Below are 16434 nucleotides of genomic sequence, written 5' to 3'. Positions count from 1 at the left end.
GTTGAGCAAGGTACCGAAATAGTTTGAGCCGGAAAACATGCCTGGTGGTGTTGGTCTTGATGATGAAAATAAATAATCTCATCAAACGCCGCGGCAGCCAACATGATATGATATGATAGAGAGTTATTAGATAGCATACGCAGTAATGTAATGCCTGTTGGGTAACTAATTTGATAAACTGACCAAAAAGAGACCCCACTAAAACCCCTGCCACATACTATACTGTGTATGTACGGAGTATAGAGAGGAGTATGATACTTCCCTCCGTTCCCCGGGGGGTTGGTTGGTTGGGGTACACCGAACATCTTGAAAAGATGGCGCCACAACCAACAAGCGTCAATCAAGCACACAGACAGCGCATAATATAATTTCTCTTTCTCTTTATTTATTTATTTATTTATTTTTCTTTTACATTTTGCGTGAGATTTGATTTAAACTCATAATAAAATTGTACTGAACCGTACCGGTGGTTAACCCGCTTTTGTCTCCCGAATTCCCGAGGCATGGAACGTAAAAAGAAAATGTTTAAAAATAAAAATAAAAATAAAAATAAAAAAAAGAAATGACCCTGCGGGAGAAACGTGGGGGGTCCACAGGAACTAAGGCAGGACGATAGTTACCAAAAAAAAATTAAATATTTCGGCTTCGCTAACTTGTGTTCTTGTGCGTGCTGTGACGGTGGCAAGTTACACAACCCACACCACAACCCTCTGAAGATAACTACGGGGCCTAGGTCGGGGTTACATACCTACTACAAGTCAGTACGAAGATAGATTATTATTAGAGGTCCGTTTTTCCGTTATCTAGGTACCTAGGTAGTTAGAGTTGGGTACAACTGTGGCAAGCAAGCAAGCTTGGTTGGTTGGTTGGGTGTAAATAGTAAATAATTTGACAATAATACTGAAATAAATGACCACATCCCGATTCCCGAGCACAAAGCCGAACCGAGCCGAACCGAGTGGGGAACGTCAGACTTGTGAGAGCCTGGTTAGCGGGTCGGTATATCCGTTGATAAGGATGGCAACCTCCTTTTTGTTTTAGGGTGACGCGAGGGAAAAGAATAATAAAAAGAATAATAAAACTGATGAGGAAGGCGGGTGAATAATAACGAATATTATCATCTATCTACTTTTCTTTCTTGATGTGGATGGAAATAGTGACACATGAAGAAAACATTCAGAGCTGGAAAAACATGCATATGTAACCTTACACGGAAAATAGATGGTAAAGTAGAATAAAGTAGAATAATAACATAACGTAGAAATAAAGCTGAAACCATAATACAACCGGGTAAGTAAACTACATCAATTAACAAAAACAAAATAACATAACGCAGAAAGTAAACACATCATTATCCTGCATAAAAATGGTGTAAGAAGAATGGAGTCGGAGCCCAAGTAGATGAATCAAAGGCTGTGCCATACTGCCATATACTGTAAACATGCATCAAAATATAACAAATATAAAATAAAAATAATATAATGTTAATAAAACAGGAGTGCACGAAGAGAAATATCGGTTGATAAAGACACACCAAGGACCATGTTAAAACAAGAGGGGGCCATGTCAATTTGCAACCAAAAAAAAAAAAAGAAAAGAAAAGAAAAGAAAAGAAAAGAAAAGAAATCTGTGAAAGAAACACGCAAAACGTATACCCCCCTTTCCCTTTTGCTCGGAAATTGTACCCTGGGGAAAAGAACACACCCAAAACCAAGCTAATAACACAAACAGAATATAAATAAAATGGGAAAACCATTCGCCTATACCCGTAATTAAAAGGGGGCCTCTGAGAGAGCCACCGACGCCGAAGTCCACGCATATAAAATCATATAAAATGAAAGAAATAGAAAATAGAAAACAAATGCAGGGAGACGTGGCATAAACAAAGAGGAAAGAATAGAGTAGGAAGGATCAAGAGCGCCCTTCATTCCACCCCCTCACCCACTTCAGTTCACTGGCCCTGTTCACACCAGACGGTACTCAACCAACCATTCGCAAGCCCTCGTGAACCGGCTACCGAGGAAGGCCATTGGTCTTGACTAGTCCCCTCGATAAACATGAGAACATCGTCACCCCCAAGACAGCTCATCCAGCCAGGACTGCTGCTACCGGTGCCGCTACCGATATTTTTCCCGCTGCCGGCGGAATACGGGCGCGATGGAGCATCGAGTCTCGGCGGGTTGAGGTGGAACGGTAGTGCGCCTGGGAGTGGTGGCATAGGGAAACCGTGGTGCGCGGCGGCGTTGATGGATGGTAGAGATTGCGAGTAAGGGGCGGGCGCCGGTTGGCGGGATGTAATCCATGGCTGTAGGGGTTGGAGGCGGTTAGAGGGTGCGGGGAGCTGTTGGGGGTTGGTAGGTGGTGCAGTTGTGCTTGGGGTGGAGGAGGCGTAGGAGCCGGGGGATGTTAGGGATGGCGGTGGGTTATGTGATGCGGTTGACGATGGTATGCTATGCGGCGGCTGTAATGAGGGGAGGGGGTAGGATTGTGGTTGGGGAGGAGGCAGGCTGGTCCAGCGGTCATTCTCGAGCGGTCTGGGACGGTCGTGTTCTGATCCGGAGGATGGTGGTGGTTGTGGTGGTCCGTGAACTGGGCTGTTAAGGCTGTTGACAGGTACCCATGATTCTCTGAGGGCACCAGCAACCCCATCGGCATGAGAGTCCAGACCATCCGCGGATTCGCTTTTCACGGCAGTGCTGCCAACTTCACTGGCTGCACCACCTCGTTCCACCAAATTCGCCGAAGCTGTTGTGCCATCTTCATCCGGCCCGTTAATATCCGCCACCTGATCTTCTGCGTTACCAAGGTCTAGGAGGACCTTGTCCAAGAGCTTCAGCTCGTCAAATGAGCCTGCATGTCCCATTTCTCGTACGCCATAAGGGCGTCCGTTACTGGTTCGAAGGTCGTTTTCGGGGCCAGGCCCAGCACCTAGCATGTCTAGGTGTCGGGAACTTCGTTTAAAATCCCGCCTGGCTCTGGAAAAATAGCCATGAACGCGGTGAATGGTCCGGAACCACCCAGTAGCCATTTTCAGCCGTGGTCTCATCTCCCCTAGAATTTCAATGGCTCTCCGTACGTCAATTTGTCCCTGACAACCTAGACCCGGAACAACATCTGTCGAGCCCGGTTTCGAGCAAATGTAACCTTCTTGGTCCATCTGGTTAAAATGAGCAGCGTAAATACCAAGGAGCGCAGCGTTATATATAGCAAAACCGACCACAGGAGTCTCCATTAATACCCCACGTTCTTGACACATTTTGACAAGTTCCATCAGTTGGCGCGCTGCTTTGAACAAATCTCGAGCACTTTCCCGCCAGAACCCCTCAGGCACAAGATATTTATCGGATGGGAAACACGGCTCGTCGAGAGGTCCCTGCGGATCAGCGCACCTCAACGGCAAGAATGGCAGGTACGCCCTGTGCAGTACGATCACGGATAGGAAGTAGAGAATGTGGATAAGTGAGTAGGGTGCCAAATTGTTTTTGTACATAATATGAGTGTCGGTGTTGCGCTGGGTGTACTGTAAATTGCGGGAGAGACCATCCTGGAACTCGACTAGAAGTTGTCGAAGAGAGCTGAAGCGAGAATCGGGATGCCATGGAGGGTATTGATCAATCCTGTAGAGACAAAAATGAAACAAAAAAAACATCAGATCTCGTTAGAAAATTGCCGTCTGATTAGATGTGATAAGAAAGGCATTTTTGGATTTAACTAACCTTCTATTGCCAGAGCTCGACCATTTTGCGATGCTGCCCCAGATTCTGACCATCCGTATCAGTCTACTCAATACGCACTCCTCCGCACCCACTTCCCATCGATCAATACCATTTTCCGTTACTTCGTTTCGTTGACTAGTTGACGACCATTGTTTCAGATCTGACGGCCCACTGGTGCGTAATTTCGAGTCCTCCCCATAACCCGTACTATGGCGTAAGCTGGGAATCTGAAGGCCTCGCTGCTCGTAGCTTTGAGAACGGAGTTTGGGGCCATCATACAAACGTGATGTTTTGACTCTCTCACCGAAAGCGAATGCATTGTCGCTAGGAAGCTGGATCTCTATGTCCTGAACCTTGATCATGCGAGGACGATATTTGCCATTGCTGAGGTATCGATCTAGCATGAGACAGCTCCAGAAAGTCCGCCGTCTAGTCTCCTGTTCGATCACGTCGTCCGAATTACGGTCCCTCTGGTCGCGTTGTTCTACCTCTGCGTTAAACAAGCCCGAAGAGGATGTTTTATGTGATGACTGCTGATCACTCTCCGGCTCGAAAGCCAAGCCCATCACCTGAGCCAGTCTGATTGACATCCCAAGATAAACCCAAGCGTTTTTACCCCTGCACATTCCCCATTCGTGTAAGCTTAGCATGAGGAGGGCCTGAACCCGACTGATGTCGGTTGACGTAAGGTCCACTCCATCAATACCCGCGAGTCTCGATCGTAGTGCGTTCGCAAAAAAATCAGAGGCTACGAGAGGGTTACATGGCGCAACGGGTGATGGGGGAGAGTGATAGTGAGTTAACTGTGGGTGGAATCGAGCAGTCAGGGTTAGAACGCCTAGTAGAATCAATGGAGAAGCCTCCGAAGCTGGAACTGGGCTCTGCGAGTGGTCACCGGATGGTTGGCCATCCTGTTGCGCTGAGTTCGCGGAAAGCTGGCGGATCTGAGCGAGAAAGGTGGACGGGTGTAAAAACGGGAGGATGGTGGAGAAATGCAACTGAAAGAGTTCGAATAGGCTCTCCCAGACTTTGACGGTCAAGATGGACGAATCTAGTACGTGAGCGGCGGTTGGTTTGATGACATCCTTTGCTCCTGCGGGTGCAGCATTCGTGGACTTCCTTGAACGCTGACGCTTGGGGCTATCCCACTCGCCATTCCGGTCATCTCCATCCCCGGTGGCAACGATGTCGCGCTTCGTGCCACCTCCACCGCCTGCCGGAGCGGGAGTCGGATAGGCGCATTCCCTCCCCGAGGATTCACATGCCCGACAAGTAGTATCGATACCCGCATTGACACATTTGATCTTGCTTCGCCTGCACCGAGAGCAAGCGATGCTAGAACGCATTTTCAATGCGGGCTGCTCTTTTCTCTTCTCCACGGTGGTGGTTGTATTCCGTGAAACCCTTGGGAGAAAAAAGGCCCCTCGATGATTTACCAAGCGTTATCTCCACTGAATCCCTGTGATGGGGAAGTGTCGGGAAAAGAGTCCTCCTTTTCTTTTCTTTTCTTTTCTTTTCTTTTTTTTTTCCCTTTTCCCGAGGAGTAATGTTTAATAGCGTTCGTACCCGGAAAAATAATGGGTTGGTCTGTTTGCTGTTCCTTTCGCGCCTCCGAACAGCAAGGCGAGAAAATGCAGTCGGGAGTTCAATGTAACAAAGAAACCGAATCAGACCCGCAGCGAGGCAGAAGAAAGAAAATTACAGAACAAAAAGACAAAAGAGAAAAGAAAAAAAAAAAAAAAATTACTTCCAGTAAACAACCGGACACTCGAGGGAAATGAGAGAAACGCGGGAAATAATAATAATAATGGGGTAGTAAAAGGTTGCGGATGTAACAACTGTTGGGGTAAAAGCCGCAATTTAAGGTGCAGCAGCACAACGGCCGGTTTCGGGGTCAGCGATGCGATGTTGCGCGCAGGCTGGTCGACCACAGGCCGCGACTGGGCACAGTACAAACGTGAACAGAGAGTTCGGCCTCTTTTTTTTTTTTTTTTTTCCTTTTTTCTTTTTTGGCCTCCTGCAAAGTACAAGGTTCCCAGATGCGACAGGTTAAGCAGTTGAGGGAGGGAGTGCGGTGTCAAGTCGCGAAACAAAAAAAAAAAAAGGCTTCTTTCGCGCAAGGTTGCCAAGGCTTGACTCGGGCGGGATGACAGAAACAGGAGGGGAACAAGAAGATGATAAGAGGACAAGAAGGGTGGACGGTACGCAGATGATGAGATCAGAGAAAAGAGAAAGGGAGGAGAAAAGTATAAAAACAATAGAGACAAGAAGAAGAGGGAGAAGACGCGAGCCAAGGGGAGGAAGAGAGAGAGATCTGGTCAACCTAGTCCAAATTGCCGGAAGCGCACATGGTTCGTTCGTGGACGTGGTTTGCGGCAAAGTCGTAGTAACTAACTACTAGCTAGTAGTAGTCAAGAAGGAAGCACAACACAGTAACTACGTACAGAACAAGTAGTACCAAGAGGTCGGCGGCCCAGACTGGGAGATTGGAGACCGGAGCGGACTGCGATTGCACCTCCAAAAGTCTAATCTGGATGTAGGCTATCTCCAGTCCGTGGCTGGCTTGGAAGCCGGGAGCAGAGAGAAAAAGGGAAGTAGTGTAGCTAGGAAGCCCGCAAAGAAAAGAGAGACAGAGAGAGAGGAGAAAGAAATGGAAACGCAGATAGACGCCAATGCAAGGAGGATAGATAGATAGATGCAAACAGAGGCGGGCAGAGCAGACGCCTTCTTATCCGCCGACAGCGCAAAGATAGGGAGTTACCAGAGACTAGTTGACCGAGGAGTAAGTTTACGTACGTTGACGTACGGGATTGATGGATGGGATGGGATGTGGGATTGGTTAGTCGTAGTAGTAGTAAGAGTAGTAGTAGTAGAGGTAGTAGAGGTAGTAGAAGTAGTAGTAGTAAGAGTAGTAGTAAGAGTAGTAGTAAGAGTAGTAAGTAGCAGTAGAGGTTTCTGGTGCTGGCTACGTGCGTTTGCTGCTGGAAGAATGGCTCCCCTATTTTTGGTCTTTCTTCCTTTTTCTTCTGTCTCTTGAGGCGCGGGATGAAAACGAGGATCTCAAGCTTGCCTTCGGGTGCCCATCTGAAGCCGTGTCACATCCAGCCTGGGATCGGGATCAAGGGGGGCGGAGTGGGGCGGGCACGGCAGGGAGAACGAACGACCAAGAGGCGAAGACAGATCCCCAGAAGTATCAGTCTGTCAGTCTACCAGTTTATCAGAAGCAGGCTACGGAGAGTTGGGTAGAGAGAGAGAGATAGATAGAGAAGAAGGAAACGGGAGATGTAGTTACAGGCAGAAGACGCAGACGACGAGATAGATTAACTCGAGAAGGGAAATAATATGATAATGAGAAAAAGAAGCCCGCGCCACCACGGTCAGGCTTGGTGTTATTGTCTAGTTATCTCTTTTTCTTTTTTTCCTTTTGATACGATTCACCCTGGTGTCTACCTATCTATAGGAAGAAGCATTAGCATTAACGGAGTATATTGTACGGAGTATTGATGCTCCTTTGCTCCATTGGTACGGATTTACGACTCCTTTCAACACGCTCTCCGATGGTCCATATTTATTTTCTCTTGTTTTCTTTCTATCATTTTTTTTTTTTTTTTGGCATAAATTTGGATTTATTTTCTTTTTACAGCACGATTTTAAACCACTGACCACCGATTTATTAATTTGCAAAAAATGCTCCGGCCTTGCACAACCTAGCGTCTCTCTCTATCCTTTCTGCCTCTCGTTTGGTGGTTCGTGGCTTTTCCAAGGTTCTCTCTCTCTCCAAGGGCTCTCGGGGTCTTTTTTCTTTTTCTCTTCTTTTTCTCTTCTTTTTCTTTTCTTTTTCCTCTTCCGTTCCACTGGAGGTTGGTTAACGGGTTGATGATCCCTGCCGCCCGAGAGCATCCCATCCGACTTTTTTTTTTTTTTTTTTTTCCCTCTTTTTTGCAAATTAACACCCAATTCCAAATTCTCAAATTCCCAAATTCCCAAAAAAATTCGGAAAGTCGGCTTGTTATTTTTTTTCAATTTTTGCAAAACACCCTTGCCCGCAGAATACCGCGGAGACAGTCCACACAACGGCGGCGGGCGGCGGGCGGCGTCATTTGAGTATTTACCGTTCAGCTATTAGTGGTGGAGATTTGCTGCAACCTGGCAGGATTTGCAGTTGATCGCGGGCCGGCTAGGAATAATAAGGGATCGCGCTGTTGGCAGTTGAGTTGGTCCCGCTGCTGGGCCCGTCAGCCGAAGATCGCACCAAACGACGCACGCCTGTGCTACTCACTATTAATATTATTACTGTACTGTCAAACCAACCCGGCAACCTCCGGCATTTCTGCTCTCGCGATTGTGATGGTGATGGTGATGGTGGTGGCTGTGTGTGTGTGTGTGTGTGTGTGTGTGTGTTCGAGCCGGAGCCCGCGATGGTTGATATTGATAATACTGCTGGGCCTCCGTGGTGATCAGGGGAAATGCATTCCGTCTCCCAGCTCCATCGATCAAATAGGGCTGAACGTACTCTGTATGTAAAAAAGAATTCACTTCTTAATGCATCTGTCATCCTCAGCCCTTCCATACAATCAGGCCTAAGCGTAGACAACACTCGTTATATCCGACGACGGCAATTATTGGCTCCTTCCAGCTGCTTCGACGGGGTAACTATAGATGTGTGGAGGGGGAGGGATCAAGGATCCCTTAATAATATTATATTACATACAGTATTTCCCTTTTCTTTTAAATCTCTCGGTCTTTTTGCGGGCGTCGAAAAGTCTTGTAACTCTCTGTACCTACGGAGTACAGTCTGACAAACTTGGATCGCCGCTTAAATAATCTGCGCTTCGGAGAGGAAGACTAATAACTTGGAATTTTTGTACCTGTAACCACTACATATTCCCTGTTCCCCGGTTATTGTTATTAGAGTCTTCGGGAATGCACATAATTGCACACGGTCATTGAATGTGGTGTACAGATAGATGTATGTACTGTACGTACAGGTACACGGAACATGGACATTGGACATGATATTCGAACCATGATTCTACATTTGTACGCAGTATGTCCCTTTCATTTACTCCGTATAATGGGATACATATGACATATGACGGCCACATAATCAATATTTATTTACCCAGGTAGGTAGGCTACGCGGACACCTTCCGGCCCGTGTTAAAGAAATAGAAAAAAAGAAATTCCATATGAACAGCTAGTTAACTATCCTATGAGAGATCTAATATTGGTTAGTTAGACAGACATCACTTTTGAGAAAATAATCATAATAGTATGTAATACTGACAAAGAAAGACAGACAACAAGAGAGAGAACAAAAAAGAGAACAAGGCGCATCCTTGTACAGATTACAGCACAGAATTGTTCTTTTTCCTTCGGGTTTTGGTCTTCGGTGTTGTTTAGCTTTTCGTTTCTTTTCGTTTCTTTTCTTTTTTTTTCTCGGTTGATAATTTGACAGGCCCTTGAGGAGCCGGTAACTACGGCACGGCACAGTAGAGACTGACAGAGAGAAAAAGAAAAGAAAGAAAAAAGAAAGAAAGAGAGGGACCACTTGTTCGACGGTCTCAATATTTAGCTTTTCGTTTCGGCTTTTCTTTTGTCTCTTCCCGGTTGGCTTTTTTCCCACGTCCCGTTCCCTCCCCCCTGGATGCTGCTGTCCACTCGGAGGACATGGGAGGGAGTGTGGCTGAGAAATCATCGGACAGGAGAAGCTTTCTTTTTTTCTTTTTTTTTCGCTTTAACTTTCTTTTCTTTTCTTTCTTTTTTCTTTTCTTTCTCTTTCTTTTTTCTTCACCCGTTTGACGGCTATTCTTGACCTCTCACCACCACCACCACCCAATTCCCCAATGCTGGACACATCCAGTCATTCAACAGATATGACAAATATTCCGTATACAGGACAGGACAGGACACAATGCATGGGAAACGACGGGATGGAAAAAAGGCGACATATCTAATCTATCTAGATGAACGCCCTGGGCCGGGTTCATGCCCGCATGCCCCTTTGAGACGCCCCAAAAATCAGCAACCGTTATTTCCCACCTCTCACCTCAGCGCTGGCAAGGTCTGTAGGTCAAGAGACTGAGAAACTCGACAGGATATTCCCATTTTCTATTTTCCATTATTTTTAGAATGCAGATTTTTGGCAAACAATTCAACGAGGTCGAATAATAACAAGTTTACTAACTAACTCTCCATCCATTCCCCCGTTTGCCGTTTCCTTGGGTAGCATAGCATTGTTTGTCTTACATTCTACGCATGTCTGTTTCAAAATTATCTTCGGGTACCAAAGGAGCGTACCAAGGGAGCGTCAGAAGACTATCCGTATATTATTATAATATATATATATATATATGTAAACAGAAGTGATCTGTAGGGAGCTTTCAAATAATGGCCTGACGGAGTTTTCATATATTGTATCCATGTGTGCGTAAAAATAACTAGTATTAGAGGCAACTTCTTTTCTTTGTTCAAAACCCTGCAAGAGCACCAGCGCAAACGAAACTAGCCAGTTCTGTTCACTTTTATTCTGTTTCATTCATCCGCGTTTGAAAAATGGGGTTTTCGAGACGATAGAATGCAATAGAATGAATGGGATTATTATTTTATTTTTTAAAGAAAAATTAACCTGTGGAAGGATTTCCCTCGCCAACCCCGAACAAAAACCCATCCCACCCTCCCTCCCAAAAAGCCCCTGAGCCAGTTAACCGTTTTTTTTTTTTGTCTCTGTCCTACCCCCGGGGAGAGAATCAGTTTCCGATCGGCAGCCTCAACATCCCTGAACATAGGAAAGGGCTGACAACCGTTGGCCGCTGCTTGAAGCCACAAACCAGTCAAGTCACCACATCATCATCGCGCCCGGAATTAACCCCGGGACAACAAATCTTCGGCATGCATGGGTAATAACGATAATAATAAAAAAAAATTATCCTGAGATGCTATTCCAGCCTGCTGACGAGAAGACTTCTATTTATTGGTTGGCGATTCCGATTTTTAGCAATACAGTACTGTGCACAGCGGCGTTCTCCACCTTGTCCAAGTAAATGCCGCTTTTTTTTTTCCCACTTTTTCCCTCCCCAATGAACTGACTGACTGTGCCGATGTGCTCCCCGATCCCGGACCGAATTCGGGAACTCAGGTAGTGATTGGCTTTCCGAGAATTGTTGATTTCTCGCGCCAAAACAACATCAACTTCCAATGTTTAACTCTCGGGATCCAATAATCATATCGATTTGAACCCACTGACTCCCTCTAGCCTAAGAAAAACGGTGGCTTTCTCGGATGAGGATTCCCGCTTCTCGGCTTTCGAAGGCGGGCCAAGGTTGTATCACGTGACATCAATCACAAACCTCCGAGTAAGGATCTAGATCTTCAAAACAAAGCGCGTTAACGATAACGCCGAGCTTCAGGTCCAGGCATGACTCACTTGGCAATGATGACTGCTATTATTCCCAAACTAGAAGATACTAGCATGAGAAACTTCCGCTTAACCAGATTTCGACAGGATTAGCTAATGATATAGAGAGAATTGCTTTTAGCTTCATCTCACCCCACAAAGCTAGAAACGCCCTCGATACGCGAATCTTCCGGCTTCACATATCCTGGAATCCATATTCTAGATCCCCGATTGGATTTCCGAGTGTCTCTAGTATCTCTAGTGCCACATCCCCTTCCCATATGATTTTGCTCTGCGGAGAAAAAGCTGATAAGGTTTCCTGGCTAAGGCAAAATCCAATATCCCCCCTTCCGCGTTGCCTCGGTTTGGGGGGAAACGGCACACATAGATGGAGGGCTGCCGTTATGTATATGTATATGTACGTGTACTATAAGCCGTATACGATAACAACTCAGCAGCACCGATCAGCTCCGGAAAACAATGTGGGAGGACAAGGGAATTTACCTCTTGTCACACCACACTGTTATCGCCACAAGAATAACTAGAGACTAACCCCCCCCTCCCCCGGCCCCGGTCCCCCGCTTTTTATTCTTCTATCATGAGCCCTCCGAGCTGGCATTTTAGTCTTCCATCGGCTGCCCAGAACTGGAGCTGGGTAGCTTCGGTACCGAACTACGTGACCAAAATGTGGCAGGCGAACCTCGGAAACACAAACGAAAAGATGCCGGAGGGTGAAAAGTACATGTAACTAGAGGAGAGGAGAGGAGAGATAAGATATCCCCCCTATCCTCGTCTGCGACATGTTGAGCCTGGAAGTCCGTCAGCGTTGTATGGTGGAACCGCGAATGTTAAAAACATACTAGATCCCGAAGTAGAGAAATCAAACGAAACACTCATGTTTTGTTCTTTTCCCTCCGTTGTTGCCATTAGAAGAGAACTTTCCGAGTACCAAGACCTGCGTGAATCAGGAGCGCAAAATCTATAACAGCCTGCCTCTTTTCGGATGGCTGACTACCCGTCATCCCTGGGGAGGCCGGGGCGATTGAAAAATCTACGATTGTTTTTTTTTTTGCCTTCATGCGGAATTAACTAACTACACGTCAGCTGAAACTGAAGATCCTGGAATAATCAGGTACGGAGATAATAATAATAATAAAAAAAAAATAGTAATAATAATAACAAAAATAATAATAATAACAACAAAAATAATAAAAATAATAATGCATAGTTAGAAGTTGGAACAGCGACACTGCATGCAAGGTTTCAACTTTGTATTCTGTTCAGAGTTTTTGTTGGTTTAAGTTAGTACTCTGAGAGAGAGACAGACGTGTTCATCTGAGAACATGCAGGTGAAACTTATGCATGTGATTTAAAAATAGATATCCGAAATTTTTTTGGGAATGGATACTTAATCGTCGTTGTAATGGCTAGCTTGCACCTTGGCGCGTCCTTTATTTTTTAATTGATGGCGTTTGTTATGTACTCTGTATGGGCTCACATGTTATCTGGATCGCAATGTATGTGTGCCGTGGACAGGACGCAATGTTGACATAACTGGTGAAAATAGAGGTTAGGGATCTGTCTGAATCAGCGAGGTTGTACGAATTAGACGCAAGGGGATCAATCAGTGATATCGAGGAGATGTTTTATCACCTTGATAATTCTCCATTTATCATTTTTACCAACAAAGCAGCAAGAAGTGGATTATTACTTGTCAAAACTGCGCTTCTATTGCTATTTATAGACGACTATTTACCGTCCCAATCTGCATATGCACTGCACCGCAGCACAACGGTCTGAATACAAGAATAGATTTCTCGAGGTACATACAGCTATAGTCTCAATATTCTCTGAAAGGTAGTGATATCCATCCCTCCCATATTCCCTCTCCCACATTCAACAGGTTTACCTAAAAATATCTGCCGGTCTGGCCGTACCATTGACTCCGTGGATTCGGAGAAATTTGATCCGACTTCTTTGAAATGGGTAGGAATACTAGAAGCACATGAAGAGGATCAAACTCTGAATGAACAATAGAGCATTTGATTTAATTCAGTAGTGTACGTGCAGGTGCACCATTTAGCTCCGGCCAATGGCGTCGTTGCTGCTGAGAAGTTAGAACTGGCATCGTAACCGTCCACCCCGCAATCGAGCTGGGTCATTATTGTCAAGCTGTGGGACAAACCGGGGCAAAATATCGCCACAAAAGTATCCACCTTGGCGAAAAGGTGAAGGCTGTTCGAAGCCCGTTCCCGGTTGTCATATCTTTTTTCTGGCGTGGAATCAATCCTCCTCTGTCGTTTCGATATCACATTTTTGTTCTACAGGCAACCTCGGAAGGATAGAGCGGGTAAATGTAGCCATGTGTGTGTAATGTGTCCAACCCCTCTCTCAACCGGCCTTGGCTCCTAGCTTGGCTGGAATTATTCAGTATCTGTCCATTTCGGCCCCGCCAAAGCTCGGTGTCAGGATATCGCCTCGCCAGCGCGGCATTCAAACTTATTCTGGCCGTCGGGCCACGGTCTGAGTTTTGATATGCACATTGCGAGGCCCGGTAGAAATCCGGCGAAGTTCTCCGTTTAGCTGCTCCAGGGTATGCGAACAATGGATCGCCGGGCTAAAGATAGCCTGCCCTTCTAGAGCAGAAGCCCATCTCTTACAGGGTGATACCCATGCTGTTAGAAGAGAGTTTTTTGCGGTTAATAGCCACACCCCCGCGCGCGAGGGGGCGCTGACGAACACCCACAAAAGCTCACGAAGCGCGATAGGTATTTGAAATATAATAATCAATTCGGTGACGCTCAAGTTGCAGTTCATTGGATGAGTGTTAGTTTTCTGACGCCAAGGTATTCGTGACATTGTTCGGGGACTTGTCATCCTCTTCCCTTTCGACGTTGAAAGAAACAACCACCTAGCCCAGTTTGTCACTATGATGAGCATTAGTTTCCTTCGACAGGCTACCGGAAACCTGACAGCTGCCCCATATCAAGATGAGCGACAACCTGCATCACCAGATATATTACTTGCAATTAGAGTTGTCCTCAGGGTTAAGGATGTCATGACAACCCCGGTCCATGCACTAAGTCTCATGATGAAAGCTGGGGTAACGATTGGGTTGTTAGAGCAAGGGATATAGCAAAGGAACACAAGAAGCACATCCAACACGGGCATTCAAGTGACCAATCCATCCGACCTCCCTTGTACCGAAGCGATTGTTGAGATGAGAAGGGGACTGAGTGGCAACTTCTAACCAGGGTTGCAGCGAGGATGCTCGTCGACGATGGACCGAGGAAAACATCCCAAATCAAGAATATGGACCTACCATCGCGCACTGCACTGCACCTGCCTCTGGAGTAACATGGTTCGCCCGTCTCATCCCATGAAAACTCCTGGTTTTTCTTTCTGATATGGTGTTCGGGGAGAATACGCTAGCGACGGGCAACAATGCTCCTTTTCTCACATCGGAACGCGGAATTCGGAAGATTCGGCCTGCTAGTGGGCAAATATTTCCTGCGATAGAGAGAGGGAGGGGTAGCGACTTAAATCAACCAGGACTTCTTGATACTGAACGCCCTGTCGTTAACATACCCGCATCTTAACTGGCTGAGTAAACATGTTCCAAACCTCTCCTTCTAGCTAGCCCATGAATCCTGATATGATATACGTGGTTGTGATTTTCCGATACTGCACCCGAACATCTTGTCTTGAGGAGTGCCGCAATATCGCTGCACTGATGAAGCCGCCTGGAGCTGGGCATATTCGACAAGTGGGTAAGGTGTTTTCGACATTGAGTGGCTATCGGGACGGCGTGGGAATATATCCCTGCTGGATTGAGGGTGAGTCCAACAGTCAACCACTGACGCCCAGTCTGATTCCCTTTCCATTATCATGCGCATCTAGAAAGATTAAGCATGGGTTTGTTTGGGAGATGTTCTAGGAGAATGAAACATTAAACCTTGGAATACAACCTATTGCTTCACCACGAGTTAGTAAACTAATGAATGAGCGGCCCAAGGCATGATGATATGATGGCTCTGACAAGGTCAGTTGAGCGACTCCCTTCTAACATGGCAACGTCAGGGAGTCTTAACATGTCTCTCTTCGGCTTCCATTTTCTTAGGTTCTCGAGACCCTGGCTCTTAAATTGTCGGAACTTGGTCTAATCTTGATACACGGCAAGTGGAAGCCAAGTTATTAATATCCGTAGATTGCGCCTCGGAGAATTTCACCCTCGACTTAGGCCGTTCCGCATATCCTGGACCTGGTTCATTCCTATAATCTCCAACAGTGCGTCTGCTCTGATAAACAAGGTCGCTCTCGGTCAATGGGCCATTTTCCTATTTAACGGCCGGGAACTCAGAAGCACGCAATCCACTTTGTCTTCAGGTTGCAGTACGGGTGGTTCCTTTTCGGCCCCAGCGTATCATTTAATGATACCACCTTTCAAGCTCGAATTTAATGGTGCTCATTGAAAACCCCCCGCCTCAAGCCGTTTCCCCGGATTTATTCCATCGTTCGTAAAATTTGTCGCTTACCCTGGTAAAATGTAAAGGCCCGAGAAGGTTTAAGAACCATGCGGTATCCGCAGAACCCGCAAGGGAGAAAATCAGCTTGCCTCGGAACGGCAGGAGGGCGTTCGGGAGGAGGAGAGGTTACTGAGTGGCGTTCGCGTTAGGGCAATCATTTGCAGACCTTGCCATTATTTGTTAACGAAGTGGCTGCTGGTATGTTCTTGGCCATGACTGCTCCGCTGTAACAGTGTCGTCCGCTCGCAACATGGAGGGGGAGCTTGTAGAATATGATCGGGTGGTTTGAAAAAAAAAAAACAAACACACCGAACTTTGAAAAATACCTTCCATTTACTACTTACTATTCCCCGGTTTCCAATCTGTTCTCATTTATGCTGTGTGGATGTATTGGTATGTTTGAATGTGGACTCAATGATAAATAAGGATGAGCTGGCAGAGGCGTGGCCACTGCAATTCACAGCCCCTTTGAAAAGTAATCAGTCATATCCTGGTGAAGCATTCATGCATTAAGCTGATATCCCTATTGTTTTACTCATACTTCCAGAATACAGCCAGGAATCCCAGCAAACCGCCCTCTCTGCAGAGTATCGGCGAAATTCAATTGCTGCCGTAACATTTCTCTGTACAGTGGGTTTAGATTGAATGCAGGATAGGAAATGCCTCAACAACGGGGATTACTAGCTGTCACCATCATTCACAATGAGAGCAGTCAAAATCGAGAGCAGAATCGTGTTGATACTATTCTACTATACATAAAAAAATCACAATTCTATGAGTCTGATCATAGATAGCG

The 16434-nt window shown here is 46.1% G+C and overlaps 2 protein-coding genes across 5 annotated transcripts; one reads left to right on the top strand and one right to left on the bottom strand.

Annotated features, from left to right (window-relative positions):
• Positions 1-1085: 1085 nt before the first annotated feature.
• BDBG_08887 (C6 transcription factor) lies at positions 1086-9854 on the bottom strand. Of its 3 annotated transcripts, XM_031723771.1 has the most exons (5): positions 9004-9821; positions 7996-8937; positions 7009-7939; positions 3717-6922; positions 1086-3617 (listed from the first exon to the last, which is right to left on the bottom strand). In XM_031723771.1, exons 4-5 carry the CDS (start codon positions 5060-5062, stop codon positions 1952-1954), a joined length of 3012 nt encoding a protein of 1003 aa, XP_031581093.1. In that variant the 5' UTR covers positions 5063-6922; positions 7009-7939; positions 7996-8937; positions 9004-9821; the 3' UTR covers positions 1086-1951. The 3 variants fall into 3 exon arrangements, with proteins under 3 accessions (XP_031581093.1, XP_031581094.1, XP_002620718.1); XM_031723772.1 differs by having other exon boundaries at positions 1605-3617; positions 3717-7939; positions 9004-9820; XM_002620672.2 differs by having other exon boundaries at positions 1610-3617; positions 3717-7939; positions 7996-9854.
• A 3538-nt stretch (positions 9855-13392) lies between these two features.
• BDBG_08885 lies at positions 13393-16434 on the top strand. Of its 2 annotated transcripts, XM_031723770.1 has the most exons (3): positions 13393-14948; positions 15050-15154; positions 15233-16434. In XM_031723770.1, exon 1 carries the CDS (start codon positions 14042-14044, stop codon positions 14246-14248), a length of 207 nt encoding a protein of 68 aa, XP_031581092.1. In that variant the 5' UTR covers positions 13393-14041; the 3' UTR covers positions 14249-14948; positions 15050-15154; positions 15233-16434. The 2 variants fall into 2 exon arrangements, with proteins under 2 accessions (XP_031581092.1, XP_031581091.1); XM_031723769.1 differs by having other exon boundaries at positions 13409-14948; positions 15050-16434.

The sequence above is a fragment of the Blastomyces gilchristii genome (genome assembly GCF_000003855.2).
Source record: "Blastomyces gilchristii SLH14081 genomic scaffold supercont1.31, whole genome shotgun sequence".
Classification (NCBI taxonomy): Eukaryota; Fungi; Ascomycota; class Eurotiomycetes; order Onygenales; family Ajellomycetaceae; genus Blastomyces; species Blastomyces gilchristii.
This window is presented reverse-complemented; position numbering and strand designations above follow the sequence as displayed.